This window comes from Echinops telfairi, unplaced genomic scaffold (assembly GCF_000313985.2).
Source record: "Echinops telfairi isolate 266 unplaced genomic scaffold, ASM31398v2 ScPeMD7_3533;HRSCAF=4204_0, whole genome shotgun sequence".
In the NCBI taxonomy this organism is placed as follows: Eukaryota; Metazoa; Chordata; class Mammalia; order Afrosoricida; family Tenrecidae; genus Echinops; species Echinops telfairi.
This window is the reverse complement of record NW_022107431.1, coordinates 3,185,894-3,203,678: the sequence shown is the minus strand read 5'-3', so window position 1 is coordinate 3,203,678 and position 17,785 is coordinate 3,185,894. Positions and strand designations below refer to the sequence as shown.

Here is a 17,785-nt window from a genome sequence, read left to right as displayed (position 1 = left end):
CATTACACTGTCCGGCGCCTCCCCTCACCCACCCCGCTGTGCCCGTCCCCCAGAGAGGAGGCCATACGCGGCTCCCTGTGATTGTATATTGGAGTTTTAAATACCGTGTGTTTCACTGTTTCTCTTCCTCAGGGCCTTAGATGTAAACTGGGTCTTCTTTGGACCACGTTTTCGCTCTTTCGATCCTCTCTCATTTCTTATTCTCTCGGTGGTTTTCCTGTTTGTCACCCATGCCTCTTATTATGTCTTCACTTAAAACAAAATCACTCTTCCTTTTCCACTCTTAGGCATCATGGAGTCCCTCCCTACACATTGCAATCCCCTGGACCACGGAACAAACGCCGCCTGGACCTGCCCCTCCTCACCAGGTTCCAATGTTGGAGAACAGTGTTGCTGCCACTGTTTCAATCCATGTCATTAAGGGTCTCTCCTTTTTGTCAACGACTCTCTGTATTACCAAGCATGGTAAAATTTTAAGTGAGTTCTGCTCCCTCCAGATAATAGGGTTATCTCCGAGTTCTGCTCCCTCCAGATAGTAGGGTCAAAGTACATGAGACAAAAATGCCATCCACACTTCTATAGAACATGATGGTACTTCTCTCAACAGAGACCTCTTGGTTTGTTCTTCTGGAAGTCCACGGTCTATTTATTATTCAAAGGCATCCATTCATCTTTGATCTTCCATATTCATTGTTCAATTTTTACATGTATGTGAAGGAACTGAAAATATATGTCAGTGCTCAAACTGACATACTTGATTTTTACCACTTTAAAGAGATCTTTCACACCAGATTTTCCCAGGGTAATCTGTCCTTAAATTTCTGCTGCTTCCAATGGGCATTGATTGTAGATCCAAATAAAATTAAATCCAGGACGACTTCACTATTTTTCGCCATTTATTATAATGTCCATGAGTGTTAGCCTGGGTTGACTAGAAAACAAATCTACTCATTTATGTGTAAGAGAGAACTTTATATCAAAGTGTAATTGTACATTAAGAAAACAGCCCAGCCCAGCCCAGATCAAGTCCATGCATCCAATATTGGCCCATAAGTCCACTACCAGTCTATAAATTCCTCTTCAGACTCACATAACACATGCAGTGATGCTGAATGCAGGAAGATCACTGGCCAGTGGGTGGAAAGTCTTGTGGATCAAGTGGTGGTGGAGGCATCTCAGCACTGGCGTGGGTCTCCACGTGGCTCCTCCAGCTCCAAAGTTCTGGCTCCATCAGCATAGTTCCATCTGGCCTCTCAACAGGAATGTGAAGCAGAGCATGTGTGTGTCCCGCCTCCAAGAAGGAAGACAGTTGTTCCCAGGTTTCTCAGGAGAAGGCCATGCCAACACAGAGGCATTATTGGCTATGACCTGATTGACAGGCTAGACTCCACCCCTTCACTCAAGTTGACAGAAGATGACGTCACTGCCACACCATCTCATTAAAGTCAACTCTGTTATGAGAAGGCAGCTCTGCCCTGGTCAAATTTTGAGTGCCTTCCAATCTGAGTGGCTCCTCTTTGGGCACTCTATACAACAAAATCCCACTGCTCTTCATAAACTTTTCAGTGGTCAATATCTTCAGGAATGACTAGCCAGCCACTCCTTCCTAGTCTGTCTTAGTCTGAAGCTCCTCTGAAACTTGCCCACCCTCGGTGGCTCTGCTGGTGTTCGAAATACTGATGGCGTAGCTTCCACTATCACAGCGCCATGCATGCAAGCCCCACAGTACAAGGAACTGATGGACGAGCCCCAAGTATCATTGCCTTCTAGTCATTTCAACTCATAACTACCCTGTATAGTTTTCTTAAGATCATAAATCTTTAGAACAGCCTACTGCCTGGTCTTTCTCTAGCATAGTGGCTGGCGGGTTAGCTCCCCAAAGCCTGTCCCACGGCACCACCAAGGCTCCTTGACAATACACCTGTCCAACTGAGCCTGCTGTCATTTAGTCTTGGTGCGTGCTTCGACATTTTGTCTAAGGAGCTGCTTCCCTTTGCAGCAAGTCTGTTTCATTTCTTCCCCTTTGTTGTTGTTTTTGGTTACCGATCCAAGATTGTTTCCAAATCCCACTTCTCATTTTGATGACCCTTAACTTAGTTTGAGTCCTGTGTTACCGTTTCAATCCTCTTTTTGGTGGGGGAGAGGAATGGTAGATATTTGCATCAGCTAGATTGTTTGGGTTGCCGTTTCCTGTTTTGTTGCAGGGGCCAAGTTGGTCCGTATCTGCATGTTGCGGACAAGCCTAGTGCTGTAGGAGAGTGTGAGACCCCACAGGCGAGAGCACCCTTTCGGTCAGAGGAGTAAACCCTGGTTTGAGTTGTCCTCTGGCTTTATTGCCTTGTTTTCACTTGACTTCTTTTCACCGGACAGCTTGTTGTTCGGAGGCGAGGAGGAAGGGTTCTGAGGAAAGACTGTGTGCCCTTTGACTTTCTTTTCTTTTTCAGGATTATACATTTCCTTTTCTAGCTTCTTTTTCCCTCCGCTGCTCAGTCTGAAGGAGGACGCCCACTTTCTCTTAGCCTGTATCTTCCAGAGCATGCTCATTTGAAAATGACCTCTTTGCTTCCACCCGTTTTGGATCCCCTCTGCAGAGTCCGTGTTCTGCTTGATCCATCCGTCCACCCAGGCAGTGTGTGGCAGAGGTTGGATTCTCTCCCTTGCAGGGGTGATGGGCCTCCGCCCGCTCCATGCTTGGGTCTCCCAGGAGCGTTCCACCAGGCTGCCTTGTCCTCGCCAACATGTGTAGCAAGAGCACAGATGTCCCAATGACCTAACAGGATGGGTGTGGGGGGGGGGCGATAATTTTTATTGTTTTATGTTTGCAGGTGTCTCAAGCATTGACACACTCCACATGAAGAACATAAGTTTAATTTTACTTTTGGAATTTCTTGGGGATGGCTGGGTGTTTCTGACTTACAGGACTGTCATTCCTCTATTTCATTCTTCTTCTTCTTTCCTTTCTCTCAACAGTGCTTTAAATCCTATAACATTAGCTAAATTCATGACAATATCAAGAGAATTACCTTATGTCTCATGGGGAAAATGTATAATATTCTCTAGTAAAAAATAACAATTTGTCTTAAAACGGATCAGAGACATATATAAATCATAGCTATATGAATGGTTTGGGGGTTGCGTTTAATCATAACCTTGATTTAGGAATGATTTGTTCAGGTGACATGGTCCCTCTGTATACTGGTCCGCATGAAGAGATCACTGAAGATATGGATGCGATAGCGAAACATGGTAAAGAAAATCAGAGGGTGCCCACTTCTCAGGAAGAATAGTAGATGGCGTTTTAAAGGAATGTCTTAAAGCAAGCAGCTATCTAAGTGAAGTGTCAACTAACTACAAATGGAAGAAGCCCACCAGTCTTTGTGACCCAAAGATAATAAATATTAATATTCAAATCAGGAAGAGAGAATGGTGTCAAAGCTTAAATTCTGAACACTGGTTGGCAGAAAGTGATAGATGATAGTAGAAACACAAAATCCACTTGCAGGGTACCCACATAGATTAAGCTTCTGGTGAATCCCCTCTGACTGTAATCCAGGTACGTTACTAGCTTTGCTGTCAGAGAGAAAGTACTGTACAGTCAATTATGGCAGATGTAGTTAGGTTAAAATACAGCACCTTACCATTCGATCTCCTTTTCTACTCACTTTAAAGGCATTCCAATTTTTAAGATTCTGCTTTCTTTTTGAGGAAAAAAAATCATTTGCAAACAATGCACCCCATACCATGTGATTGGGCCCTAGTAGGTTCTGTAATTTGCACGATTTCTTTTAGGTTAAAGAAATCAATGGTGGAGTTTGAAAGAATCGTATTGACTCTTTAGCCTCTCACCCAACACTAGGTCTTCATGGACGCGCCACGAGAGAAGCGAAGCTCACAGAAAGCTCGCCCCTCTCCACCACCCCGCCCCCAAGAGCCAGAGGGAGGAGCATGCCCTAGGCGCATGTGTGATGGCTTGTGGGAAAGGCCAGTGGATGTGAGTGATACTGGCAGAGGTAGCACAACACACACACCAAATGGAAAATGCTAAGGGCAGGTGTGCCACGTGGCTCTCCGCAGGTGAACACGCGGGTGTGGAAACATCCATCCGATCCGATCTTGCCACCTTACTTTTCATTGTGCTCCAGGGCGGCTTTGGTGGCCCTCACGGCCACTTTCAAGTCCTCCCTGGCCTGGTCCACATCGGCCGTCTTCACAGGTCTGCTCTCTAGTCCCTCGATGTGAGCCAGCAAAGTCTAGAGGCGACAGGCACATAGAACAAGACAACCCAGCAGGAGGCTGCGTGCATATTGTCACTGCCGTGCATTCACACATCCTGGGCTAACGTGGAAGTTGGGGCTGAAGAAGCCAAGAGGAGCCCCTGGAAGGAGGGGGAAACCCGGAAGGGAGGATAGCTAGTCACTGAAATTTGTGGTAAAATGCTTGGTAGTCAGAACCCACCAGCTGTTCCATGCGGGAAAGATGACACTGTGCTCCCGTGACACTTCCCAGTCTCAGACCGCCCCGCAGCAGCTCTGCTCTCTCCTAAAGGGTTGCTCTGAGTTGGTTTCGACTCCACAGCAGGGAGGTCTTTTCCAAAGAAACGTTCTCAAAGGGTGGGACGTTTCATTGGGCTTTGGGGTTTGTTTGCTTTTTTTCAGTTGCAGAGGCTGTGCTGAATACACTGCTCCTGGTAATGATTTATCATCATCACAACCAATTCTCCTCCATTAAATCATGTGAGTCGGTGTACTCTGCCCAGAGGGAAAGTGAAGGCCTACTGACATGTGGGGCAACCATCTGCTTGCCTGAACTGGGAGGTGGCCACTGCCTAGCTTCCAGAATTTTTTTTCTTTTTCAGAAAGAAGGAAATCAGAATCAGCTTAGCTTGGAAGTTCCTTCTCGGCATGACCGCTGATCAAGATATGGGTCCATGCATCCCTTTGGGGCTCAGTCTCAAAAGGGAGGGTGGTAGACCCCAACTGGAGTCTTTCTTTGTTGGTGCCAAACAGGAAGCTGACTAATCTGCATCAGGAGCAACTCAACCCCAAACCAATGCAGGGTGCACTGAGAAGGAAAGTGGGGCCGACCTCCTGGTCATGCCCAGGTCTTGCCATCGGCTAAGCAGCCCTGCTTCCTCCTCTATGAGACAGACAACTTGAACATAACAGACTTGAAAATGCTGGTGGAGAGATGTGATTCCACAATGAGCTGTTACCTCGTACGGGGCCACTGGCTGGGAGTCCAGGAGGGTGGCCATGTAAACTTCGTATTCGTTCTGAATCAGAGAAAGGAGGCGCCATAAGACAAGTGTTGTGAGATAAAACTCAATCGTGTAAGTGCTGTTTTGAGCAGGTGTGTGTCTAAGCAACATGATGTTACAACTAGTTTCTAAAAATACATATGTTACTACAATGCATTCAGCAGTATAAATGGAACAAAAAGTGGAACATCTCACTATCTGGGAGCTATGTTTGATCACTAACTGTGGAATCCCTCAGAAGATTAATACAGGAGATGGGGCATACAAATAGACACGACCGATGCTGTGGGGGAAGCTGCAGTGGCTGGGGGGTGGTTGGGGTGGGTGAGGGAGTCATCTAACCATGACAACCCCTTCTCTGGAGACCATCTGCCATTTTAAAATGTGTCCTTGTCATTACGGCCATGGAGGAAGTAGGACCTGTCTTCAAGCCACCGGATTACAACTGGATTGCCCAGCTGCTCTCACTAAACATGTTTTATCTAAGAGTTCACAGAAGAACTGTGGGGCTAACGCAGACAGAAGTTCCCATTGCAAACGGAATCCATATTCTGTAGCCTTCCATCAAGGATGGTTCAACCTCCACAACTATGACCCAACACGCCTGCCGTCCGTCTGTTTTGAGCCAAACAGCAAGGTACTCGCATTCGTGAAGTATGTCTGCCTTGAGAATGGCGCTTTCTCAAAGGTGTTTCTGTAAGGGTCCTACTGACAGCAGCGCCTCAAGAGCCTAAATGAGAACCTCGGAGGTGGCAGGACGTTTGCATTAAGGGGACTGGGATAATTTGGGAGAGAACAGTGAGAACCGGTCACGCAATGTGGATACAATGTCAACAAACTGTGTATCTTCAATGGTGGAAGCAATGAACCATTTGCTGTGCTTATTTTCACACACAAAATAAAACTAATTTATAAAAAAGAAATTAAACCTGGCTGAGGGATGTGGGAGAGAGAGCGGATGCCTGGCCATGAATATTTGGGCCTCTGACAAGGGATATTTATACCTGTGTTCTGACTTTTAATGCAAATATACCCACTGGAGTAGACAGGGGCAACGGTATGAAAACTTCTTAGCCACAAGCAGACTCCTCAGGGGAATGAGTCGTTGGGCCTGAGGACTCAGGACAGTAGTCTTGAGGTGGGACACCCACTCTGTGGTAGTTACATAATCTGCTGTCCATTTGAGACTTAAGATTGAAGGGGTGGAGGTTAGCCTGTCAATCCGGTCCAGCTTGATGACCTCACTTGGAGGCTTGAAGGAGATAAATAACTCACTGGAGGCGGATGCATGCATACTCCCTGTGAGACATCGCAGCTGACAAAACATGAAGCTACGCTAGAGCCCTGGAGCTAAAGGTGCCACATGGAGGCCCCTGCCACCACTGAGATGCTTGCATTGCCACTGGATCCACAAGACCTTCCACCCACTGGTCTGTGATCTTCCTGCATTCAGTATCATTGCATGTGTTTCATGAGTCTGAAGAAGACTTTATAGATTGGTATCGGACATATGGGCTAATATTGGACTTATGGACCTGAGCTGGACTGGTCTGGGGTGTTTCCTCAATAGTCAATTGCTCTTGTATATGAACCTCCTTCTTATACATGTCTGAGTGTCTCTATGAATTTGTTTCTCTTGTCAACCCGGACGAACACTCCCCACCACCACCACCACAAGGACAGGAAAAAAAGAACGGAAAGGTAAAAGGGCTAACCCAGGCCCTCGGGGTTATGTTCATTAGAGCAGAGCATTATAGAGGGAATCCTGAACCAATCCCTCTAAGTAGTGTCTTACAGACACCCGTACAGGGGAAGATGGGTTCCAAGGATGGCCAACAGTCACCAACATGTGGAAAGAGGATGAAAGAAGGAAGAGGAGGAGACTAGCGTGGACATTTAGCCACCTGAATGGTGAGGAAGTATGTTTCTCTTAGAAGCTATCCACTTGTGGGTATCGTTTAATATAGTAGCATTAAGGAGCTAAGACGGTTACGTTTGTCATGAAATTATAACAAAGCTGTCCTCTTAACTCATGACTTCGAAGGTTTCCTATAAATCTGCCTATGTATAATTGTAAATGGTCACATACTACATAGGCACAAGCTGATATATTAATTAGAACAAGCATTATTGGGAAAAGCTGGGACGTCGGCCTGAGCTAGCTGGTTCGTCTATGCTAGGACTGGCATGGCTTTAAGCAGGCTCCATGGAGTCCCGGTGCATCCTCGTCCCTGTTGGTGGACCAGGGTCCCCGACACTTAGCGGAGTGTCTGTGAGGGTTGTGACAAGGGCTGCGACATTGTGCAGAGTTCTCAATGGTTACGTGGAAAGCGCGTGTTTTACCTTAATTTCTTTCAAGAGGTCACCAAAGATCAAGGAACTGTTACAGATATCTTCAAAGGTTTTTGCAAAGATCTGCAGCCGGCTGAACTGCGGAGTGTCGTACGTGTTTCTTTTCTGGAGCTCCTACAGGGAAGAGAGAAAAAGCCCAAGTCAGGGGTCCTTCACTCCCTGCTCAGGGCCCAGGGCCTCAAGCTCAGGCATGGCCTTCGCAGGAAGGTTCCCTCAGAGCGCCCAAGACAGTGGCGTGGGCGGAGTCCGTGGAAAATCCAGATGCCTTCCAGAGGTTGAGGATACTGATGACCTATTCACCCAGTTGTATTTTCTGTGGGTCTCTTTTCCCTGTTCATTCATTGCCTCCCACCCTCTGTTCAGGGTCCCCTCTTTTGCCTTCAATGCCCCACCTTCTCCTCTTTTCCCCCCCAGCCAAAGTTATTATCAACGTTTAGATCCTTCTCAAACATGGACTCTTGATTTCTTCTCTTCCCTGGATTTAGATAATGTCTCCAATTAAGTTGTCCTCCTCGTTGCCTTCACTCAGCTGGCTCAAGGTAGACTGTAGGTCACACTTGTATCTGTGTGATATCAAGTGGATTCCAACTCATGGTGACCCCATGGGACAGAAGAGAACTGACCCGGGGGCTTTCTAGGCTTCCATCATCACAGGAACAGACAGCTGGGTCTTGGCTCCAGCAGAGCTTCCAGGTGGTTCACACCACCCACCTCCAGGTGAGAGGCCTAGCGGAGTCCCCAGTTGTGTCCCCGACCCTCCTTTGTGCCACACTTAATGCCTTTTCTAGGCAGACCAGAGTTACATCTATTATGTAACTCACCACCATCTCCTCACCTGTCATTAGCATTCCATTCGAGCCCCTGGGTGACACAAAGTGTGACCTGTTTCACTCCAAGCCAAAAGGTTGTAAGTTCAAAACCATTCAGAGCTATGGTAATCTGCTCCCTGAAAGTCAAGGTCTTGAAAACCCTACCCCTGCCCACACTGAGATGCTTACACGGCCACTGGATCCAAAGACTTTCCACCCACTGGCCTGTGATCATCCTGCATTTGGCATCGTTGCATGTGAGTCTGAAGAGGACTTTATAGATTAGTGTCAGACATATGGGCTAATATCAGATTTATGGGCTTGGACTGGACTGGGTTGGGAGGCTTTCTTAATGTACAATTATCCTTTATATAAAACTCTCTTATACACGTATGAGTGTCTATGGATTTGTTTCTCTAGTCCATGCAGGCTAACACACCACGGCATTTCCTCTCTTCCAAGTGGAAATGCAACCTCCCGTGTGCCGCACAGAGGACTCTCACAGTATTTATTCTCCCCAACTATTGCCCACATGCTCGTTCTGTAGCAAAATGGTCCTTACCTGCTCCAACTTCTGCTGATGGTGCTCCACTGCCTTGTGCCCCAAGAAGTCGTTCTTCAGAAGATCTTGCTTTGCAAGGATGTCCTTTTGGAAGCACAGGAACTTCCTATATCTGTCGGCTTTTGTTATCCCCCCCAAATAGGAGTCAACCAACTGGTACTCCTCCCTGCCTGGGGGAGACAGTGCACACTGGCGGCTGGACTCTGAGGGCCGGTACTTGAGGATTCTCAGCTCGGCCAGTCTCAGCTCCTCTCTCGTGAGCTGCTGAGAGAGCACTGTGTGCACCTCTGTCTCTTCTTGCAAAGCTTCGCCTCGGGCCATGCCCAGAGGAGCAGCAGGAGGCTTGGGGTTCAGGAACCTGAAGAGTCGGGTGTTTGCAGCGTCGTCTGGAACCAGAGCAGTGTTGATGGTGAAATGAGCCCACGCATCCTTCATGTGGGCGACCTTCTGGGCCAGCTGCCTTTTCTCTCTGGGGGCTTTTTCCTCTCTCGGCCACTTGGCATTGGGCCAATGGTTTAAGATGGTCTCAGGAGGCCTGTAGAGCTTATTGGGGTTCAGGTGCCCAGAGATGTAAAGGTAGATGTCATCTCTGTGGTCTTTTTGAAGCCTATTGAGAAGTTTGGTGAGGTTGCATAGGGTCTTAATGCCTCGCGTTTCACAGTGTTTCCACTTCAGGTAAACTGTTCAGGAAAGACCAAGGAGACCAATCAGTGCCACTCTCCCCGCCACCTCAAAGAGTATGTGTGCACTTGCTGAGGGGGCGTGTCCCAAACTCAAAGGTCTAATGGAAGGTCATCCCTAAGCCAGCCAGTGCAGGTGAAAATGCCCGTGTGGGCATGCACAATGTGTCACCCCACCGGAAAAGAGAGGGCCCCACGGTCCAGGCAACAGGAGCCTGGGTTGACCATCACAAAGGCGGGCACACAGTGGACTATTTCTGACAGTGTTAGCAGAGGCTCTGGGACAAAAGAATCAAAATCTACCCATCATTCCCAGTGGTGATGTTGAAAGACCTCTCCTAAACTTAACCTCTAGAAGAGAACTTCATTTGGGGTGAAGCCAAAGGGCGCCAAAAACAAGGGAAACCTTCAGTGAGCTGGATGGACACACAGCCTAGACCATGGATTCAGACACGCCCACCTCCGTGGAGATGGTGCAGGGCCTGGAGAGGTTCGCACTGCTGTGCCCAGCGTCCCCACCGGTCAGCACCCACTCAGCAGCAAGTAACAGCAATGCACACCACAACATCCTGGGGACACAGGTGCCATCTTTGAGAAGGGAGATCTTTCGGAAGCAAGAAGATGGTGTGAAATAAAGATTCCGTTGTTTGGGGTGTTTCCCGCCTTAATGCTAAATTTCTCCAGAGTCCCAACCCCCTCAGTCACGGACAGGCCATCCACTACTCTCCCTTCTGTCTCCAGCAGAGACAGTGAACCTAAGGACATGTGGATTCTGACACCAAATTCACCGCCATGGGGTCGATCAGGACCCTCTAAGGTCTCTATAGGACAGAGAACTGCCCTGTGAGCTTCCACAGCTGTAGCTCATGACAGGAGAAGCAAGCCCCATCTTTTTCCTATGGCTCTTGGTCTCCTACACTTGACCTTGCAGTTCGCAGTCCAGTTCGGAACCCACGAAGCCACCAGGCCTCCAGAAATGTTGGCAGGGACTCTATTACCATCCATGAAGGTCCTCATGCCCATATATAGACACCACGTGGGCAGATGGCCCAAGATGTAAAATAATAAGTTTCCTAATCTCCAAGCTCAAAGGCGGTGTGCTGCACCCTGAGTTTCCTCCACTGCCTGCTCTGGAGAGGTGAATGACAACCAAATGGAAGCGTTTGAGGCACAGACGCACTTGGCATTAGAAGATGTCACTGGCATGGTGAAGGAGTACCATGCTGGGAAAAGCCCTGGTGACGTCGTGGGTAGACATTGAGCTGCTAACCACCAGGCCAGCAGTCCGAAACCACCAGCCACTCTGGGAGAAAGACCAGGCTTTCTACTCCCATAAAGACTTAAGCCTCAGAAACCCACAGGGGCAGTTCGACCCTGTCCCATAGAGTCACTGTGGGTCAGATTTGACTGGGTGGCAGGGAGGGAGGGAGGAGGGACCATGCCTGAGGCTCAGATGGAGCACACGCAGGCCCAGCTCCTCCCCATCCGTAGGGCATTTCTCCACTGGAGCAAAGAAAGGCTCTTTCTGGGTCTCTGTTGAAATCGTCCCAGACAGAAACAGCCGGCCACCAGCACAACAGACTCAGAGAACTCCTGGGACTGGGCAGCCCATTCACACTCAGCAACATCTAAGTCCCAGCTACGCTGTTAAGTATGCCCTTGCGTACAACCAGGCTGCGGATTTATCTGTGTCCATACACCTGTGGATCCTCATAGCCCCACACCCATCTGCTCTGCAATGAGTTCATCCCTGTTTCAAAGCTAAGCGTGGCTGAGAGATGCTGGGGCCATTCAACTCTCATGTGTGACAAATGTCTGAGAGACGTCACCCTGCTTGTGGGATGGTTACCTTGCTCTTCAACCCCCTGAGCAATAGGAGCTGGAGCAGGCTCTCCGGGACCACACACATTTCTGTGACCATTCATGTGGTCTAGCAGTAGTAACCATAACACCAAGACACGTAGTCCCCCATGTTCACCAAGGAGATGAAGCAACGGGCCCAGAGAGATGAGGGGATGACAGTGTGGTAGTTACATAGTCTGGTGTCAGTCTGAGGAGTAAGAGTGTGGGGATGGAGTCTAGCCTGTCAATCAGGATATAACCAGGGAGGCCTCTGTGTGGGCGTGGCCTCCACCTGAGGATTCTGGGAACTCCAGTATTTTCTTCTTGGAGGTGGGAGACTCTCTCTCTCTGCTCACTCCCTGAAAGACACTCTACTGACAAGATGCATGGCACTATGCCGATAGACCCCATGTCCTGGGACTGGAAAGCCAGATGGAGACCCCTGCCGGCACTGAGATGTTTCTACTGCCACTGGATCCACAAGACTTTGTACCCACTGGCCTGTGATCTTCCTGCATTTGGCATCATTGCATGTGCTTCATGAGTCTGAAGAGGACTTTATAGATTGGTATTGGACATATGGGGTAACATTGGCCTTATGGACTTGATCTGGATGGGGCTGGGAGGTTTTCTCAAAGTTCAACTGCTCTCGTGTATAAAGCTTTTTCTTACACATATGCGTTGTCTATGAATGTGTTTCTCTAGTCTACCCAGCCTAACACAGGTGGCTTCTGCTTCCGAATAGCAAATTAAAAGATACAACCTAGAAGATACACAGCAGCAACTGACCAGTTGCCCCAGAGTTGATTCCAACTCATGACAATTGTGTATGTCTGACAACTACTCCTCCCTCGGGTGTCTAAGGATTGGTTCTTTTCAGAAGTAGATTGATCCCGTGTCCTGGTATTTCCAATCACGTCTATGAACATGAAAGTTGGGAAGACCAGAGAAAAATCAATGCACTTGAATTATTTTGCTGGAGAAAAATCTTGCGAGTGCGATGCTCTGAACCAACATCCGTTTGAGAAGGACAGAAGAGTCTTTAGAAGCAAGCATGGTGAGACTTTGTCTCGAGTACTTTCGCATGATATTAGGAGAGACCAGTCCCTGGAGACAGACAGACCACAGGACAGCATCCTGGGCAAAGCACAGTGACAAAGAAAAAGAGGAAGACTGTTTTGAGATGGCCAGGCACAGCGGCTATAAAACACAAGACCAACTGTGAGGATGGCCCAGGACGAAGCCGTGCCGCATCCTGTTGTACACGGGGTCACTAGGATCGAAGCTGACAACAACAGCCCGACCACCAGATCTCACGTGCGCAGTGACTCGGGGCGGACTGGGACCCCCAACCTTTGGGGTAGTGGGCAAGTGCTTAAACGAGTGTGCCACCCCCGTGTGTCAGCTCACAGTTGTGTGGACGAGGCACAGCACATTCAGACTGGGGCTGTTGGAGGGCACCCATGGAGAAATCGAGGTTGAGTTCTCGTTGGAGGGCGTTAGGAAGGGATTATCCAGGCTCAAGGGTGTCACTGGCAAACTCAATGACATGCACTTGTTTCCACCCCAACCATCAGCTGGAGTCACGTTTGGCTCCAAGAGGCCATCTGAATCGCAGTGACCTGGGGGCCCCTCCATCACCGAGCTAGAAGTGCCCCTAAAACTCCTTTATATGCCTCAAGCCTCTGGCTCCCTCCTCTATGCCCCGCACGGAAGCCTCTGCTCTCAGAGAGCTCATGTGAGTGGTTCTGGCCCATGCTGACAGTCTCCCACTACAAAGTCCACAGTGAGCGCCCCATGGCACAGTCAGTGGGGTGTAATTGCCTCCTGCTTGTGAGGGGTGTTTCCACCGCTTTCTAGAGAAGCTTGGGGTCGGTGTAGAACCCTGCTGCACTGGGAGCCCTGTTGGTGTTGTGGTTATGAGTTGAACTGCTAACCACAGTGTGAGTAGTTTGAAGCCATCGGCCCCTCTGAGGGAGAAAGACGAAGCTTTTTACTCCCATAAAGAGTTACAGTCTTGGAAAACCATACAGGCAGTTCTATCCAGTCCTACTGGGTCAGAATCAATCAGAGGTTTTTATGTTTGGGCATTGCTTAAGGACAATGCCAACCCTAGAGCCCTGGCACCTCTTGACCTGTCCAGTGTGAAAACCAGCTACTCTGTCCTGCTGGGATACACTGACAGCATTGGAGCAAAGTGGTTTCACAGTGGGATTTCTGAGAATCCCTCCCACGGATTATCTGAGTACTTCAAGGAACGCATTTGTGAACTATTAAAACCGCAATGGAACAGTTTTTCAAGGCAGTTAATCATTGTAGTTCATCATAGGCATTAACAAATAACAATTCAAAGGCATTTTATGCCAACACTCTTCGGAAAATTGGCAGAAGGCAACTTAATTGGTGTTGTGTTATCCCATGTTTCAAAAAGAAAAAAAGAATGTGAAGCCAATTAATTAGCACCAGCATTTTCCCGCTGAGAATGATAATCTTCACTTTAATCTTTCCCTCGATGTGGTAAGACTTGCTTCACTGGGTCCCAGGAATGTATGCTTCCGTTCTCTGCCAAGTTCTCATAATAGAGACCAAGGGTCCTCCTCTGGCAACCAAAATGTCCCTAATGTAAAGACTGCTCTTCGCATATCTGATCCTGTCACCCTGAAAAACTGCTAAAATAACTCACTGCAAAAAGTGATCCTTAAACGAACTTGGCTGTAAGTACAACCAAACTCACTTTCTGGATATAGTGATAAAGAAAGCTTAAGTCTTCACACCAGGTTTGAATGAATAAACCTCTTTCATTATGGTAACAATTTCTTTTAGAAGAATCCATACCAGGCCTGGCCCAAGTCACTGGAGATTGAAGATGTCCCTAATGTCCGACTCTTCCTTGATGCTATTCTGCTCTGTTTCCTGATTCCTCCCGTGAGCATCTCCCCTCACGTCCCTGGGTCTCATGGACATTCACACAGCCTTGAGGATGTGTCTCCAGGGGTGGTGAGTGGGTGCTGTTCAGTTCCAAATCCGAAAGTCCGCAGAGGGGAGCCACATGCAGGGCCCAGAGCCAGTAGGTCTTCTTGCTTCTACCAAAGCTGAGTCAGGAAATAGGGGTGTGGCTTTGCAGGTGAGGCGATGCCCGTTGGAGCTGTGCTGTGGTGCTAGCACCGCGTGCACACCCCATCAAGGAAAGCAAAGAGTGGAGCCTTAAGTCCCCGTCTGGGGATGCCCCCAGGGAAGCAAAGGAGGTAGGCTAGTTAACACCCTATGCGAAAGGCAGGCCTTAATGCCACCCGAATCTGTCCAAGAGTAAAGAACACCCTCCAAGTGGGGTTCCACCCACAGCCACAGAGTCCAGAATCATCACTGTACGGCGTTCTGGCTAGAAGGGCCCGATGAACTGACTACAACTCATTCATCGCCGAGCATTTCCAAATTGAAAATGTTGTTTATTATGAAATGGTTTTCTCCAAAATACACGCAACAGACCTTTAATGCCAAAATTAATGGACATCGCTGGCCCACGTTTCTCCTCTCTGGGAGTCTGTGAGGATTCTACTTGGTCCCTTTTTAGAAAGTTCTTCTTGTCTCTGACACTGACCAAACCATTTTTTTTCTTTAGCTTACAACTCTGACTCATAGGAACCCTACAGAGCAGAGCAGAGTGGGCTTCCCAGACTGGGAAACATTACAGGAGTAGAAAGCCTCGTCTTCTCTTTCAGAGCGTCTGGTGGCTTCAAACTGCTGACTCTGCAGCTTTGCCCAACACAAACCCCCCAGGCCACCTCAAGTTAGCAAGCATCCCACAGAAAGAAGTACTTTCCAGCTGCTGGGAAGCGAACTCCGCTCACGGACAGAAGGCAACTGAAAATATCAGGGTTTGGGTCACCAGCACCCTAGTCCTCAAGGTAACAGCTTTCCTTTTTAACACTCAAAAGGCTTTTTGTAGCAAATGTGTCATTTGCCTTCTGCACTGGGACTCCCATGGGCCTTGACGGTGGGCCTCGGGGTGCACTGAAATCCTCCACAGCTTCCGTCTGCCCTCCGTTTAGCGCGGTGTTGCTTATTGGTCCAGGGTGAGGACCTCGTTCTAAATTGAGATGGCGTCAGTAGGGCAGGCCGTCATCTTTGATCTTCATCAGCAAGCGCTTCAATCCTCTCAGTTTTTAGCAAGCAAGGTGTGGCATCTGGGGGTCACCTGGGGTGGCTGATCGTTCTGGGTCCTTAGAATCCAAGACTTTCTTTGGCTGGAGACAGAGCAGAGAGCCTGCCTGTGGGAGGCTGGGGAAGACTTGGGGGCTGTTCGAAGGAGGGGCCACCCAGAGGGACTGGGACAAGCAGAAGACCTTTGGATGGCCAGCAATGGCACAGGACGTCAGTCCCACAAGCACAGGAGCAGCAATGTGTCACACAGGTTAAGCCAGGGAGCAGACCCTTCCAGAGCCTCCTGAGGGGAGCACAGCTGCTCACCCATTGGCTTCCGCTCTGAGCAGAGCCTGTCAGGGTCCCAGTGCTCTGACCCAGAGAGCAGGGAGGGCAATGGGACCGAGATGCCAGCCACCTGGCTGGAAGCTCTTTCTCATCAGAGCAATGAAAGCTCATCTATGAGGATACCCCCACTCCCCCCACCATCACACACACACACACACACACACACACACACACACACACACACACAAAGCTTTCTGAATAATCGGTCCAAAAACAACCCAAAACCTCCTGCCTTCATGTTCATTCTCACTCACAGCAACCCTATAGGAGCGTGAGGAATGTCCCCTGAGGGCTCTCCGCACCTGTCAGTCTTCCAGAAGCGCACCGCCTTCACCATGCAGGGGCTGGGCTCCAACCTCCCCATGGAGCTTCGCAGCCTTGCTGTTTTAACCATGGTGCCACCAGAGTGAATTAGCATAAGCTATCCCCAAATAGACCTCACACTCATCCACGGCAGCCACATTGAACCTATACACACACTCACACACTGACACAAACACACAACTACAGACAGCAAACACACTCACCAACACACACACACACACACACACACCATGTACACACCTACACTGACATCCACACACACTGACACACCCCACACTCTTCCTGAAACACACTCACTCTCCAGCTTACACAGCGACGCACATGCACTCATATTTATACGCATGCACAAACATCAGGACACACCTACACTGATACAACATCACACAGAGTCACCTACTCACACGTAGACCCAGACACACACAGACACACTGACTCACAGACCCAAACACATGCAGCACACGGACACACTGCCAGATGTCGAACACTCTAGCGTGAACACTCAAACACACACACTCTTATACACACTCCTACACACACAAATATTCTCATACACATGCAAACATACAGATAAACTCACACTCCCACACATACAAATATACTTACATACACACTCACACACCTACACATAGGAATACACACGCTCACATGGGTGCCCCACCCCTCACTTTGGCCTTCTGGTTTCATTTTTCTGAGACATCAGTCACCTCCAATCACCCTCAGCCCCCAGATATTGTGGCTGATCTGCGACCAGCCCAGGGTCTGACTCTCCAGGGGCCTCAGAGAAGCCGGCTCCCTGCCATGGGGCTCAGACAAACATCAGCCCCAAGCCCTGCCACCCGCGCCCTCTCTACTCACATCCGGGCTCCAGGCCCTCCGCCATGTCCGCTGCAGAGACAGATCAACATTCCCGCTGCTAGGCAACCAGGCACAACTCCCCTCCCCCCTCGGAATCTCCCATCGCTGCACCTGCTCCTCAACCAGAAGTCCTGCTGTTGGCTCCTTTGTAGTCCTTTCTGAAGCAAAGCCCTGGCTGTGCGATTTGAACTGTAGATATAAGTCCTTGTGCCCCCTAAGCCTTTCCCAGCACCTGGGTGTGAAAGCCAACCTGGTTGAGCTTCTGGAGAGGTGTACCTGTTGGCCCCTGCACAACTGAGACAACTGACTGACTGACTGTAGCTGGTGGATTGGGCAGTGGTGGGATTCAGAGAATCTAACAGCCAGTTCACTGTCCCAGTGACTGGTTGAGTGATTAAAAGCCAGTATACTGAAAGGAAGGTCATTATTTCATACAGCTGATGCTTAAAGAGGTACACAAAACTAGATTCTATTATAAGAGCTTTAAAATAGTAATGAGAAAAATGTTCATAATACCTGAAGAAAATCAATAATGTTGTTATTTCCATCTTGCTTCTTGCTCGGTGGCCTCGCTGGCAGTATTTTCCTCTTGCATCTGAGCCTCGTGGGCTGGGTG

At 48.9% G+C, this 17,785-nt stretch overlaps 1 protein-coding gene across 1 annotated transcript in view; it reads right to left on the bottom strand.

The window, feature by feature from the left end:
- CUNH6orf118 (chromosome unknown C6orf118 homolog) overlaps nt 1–17,194 on the bottom strand; it is a 28,875-nt gene extending 11,681 nt beyond the window's left edge. The window contains exons 1-5 of the mRNA XM_013004429.2: nt 17,170–17,194; nt 8,981–9,660; nt 7,601–7,723; nt 5,213–5,272; nt 4,126–4,250 (exon numbers count right to left, since the gene is read on the bottom strand). Coding sequence (XP_012859883.2) covers nt 4,126–4,250; nt 5,213–5,272; nt 7,601–7,723; nt 8,981–9,660; nt 17,170–17,194 — 1,013 coding nt within the window. The remainder of the gene's footprint in view (nt 1–4,125; nt 4,251–5,212; nt 5,273–7,600; nt 7,724–8,980; nt 9,661–17,169) is intronic.
- Nucleotides 17,195–17,785: the final 591 nt, after the last annotated feature.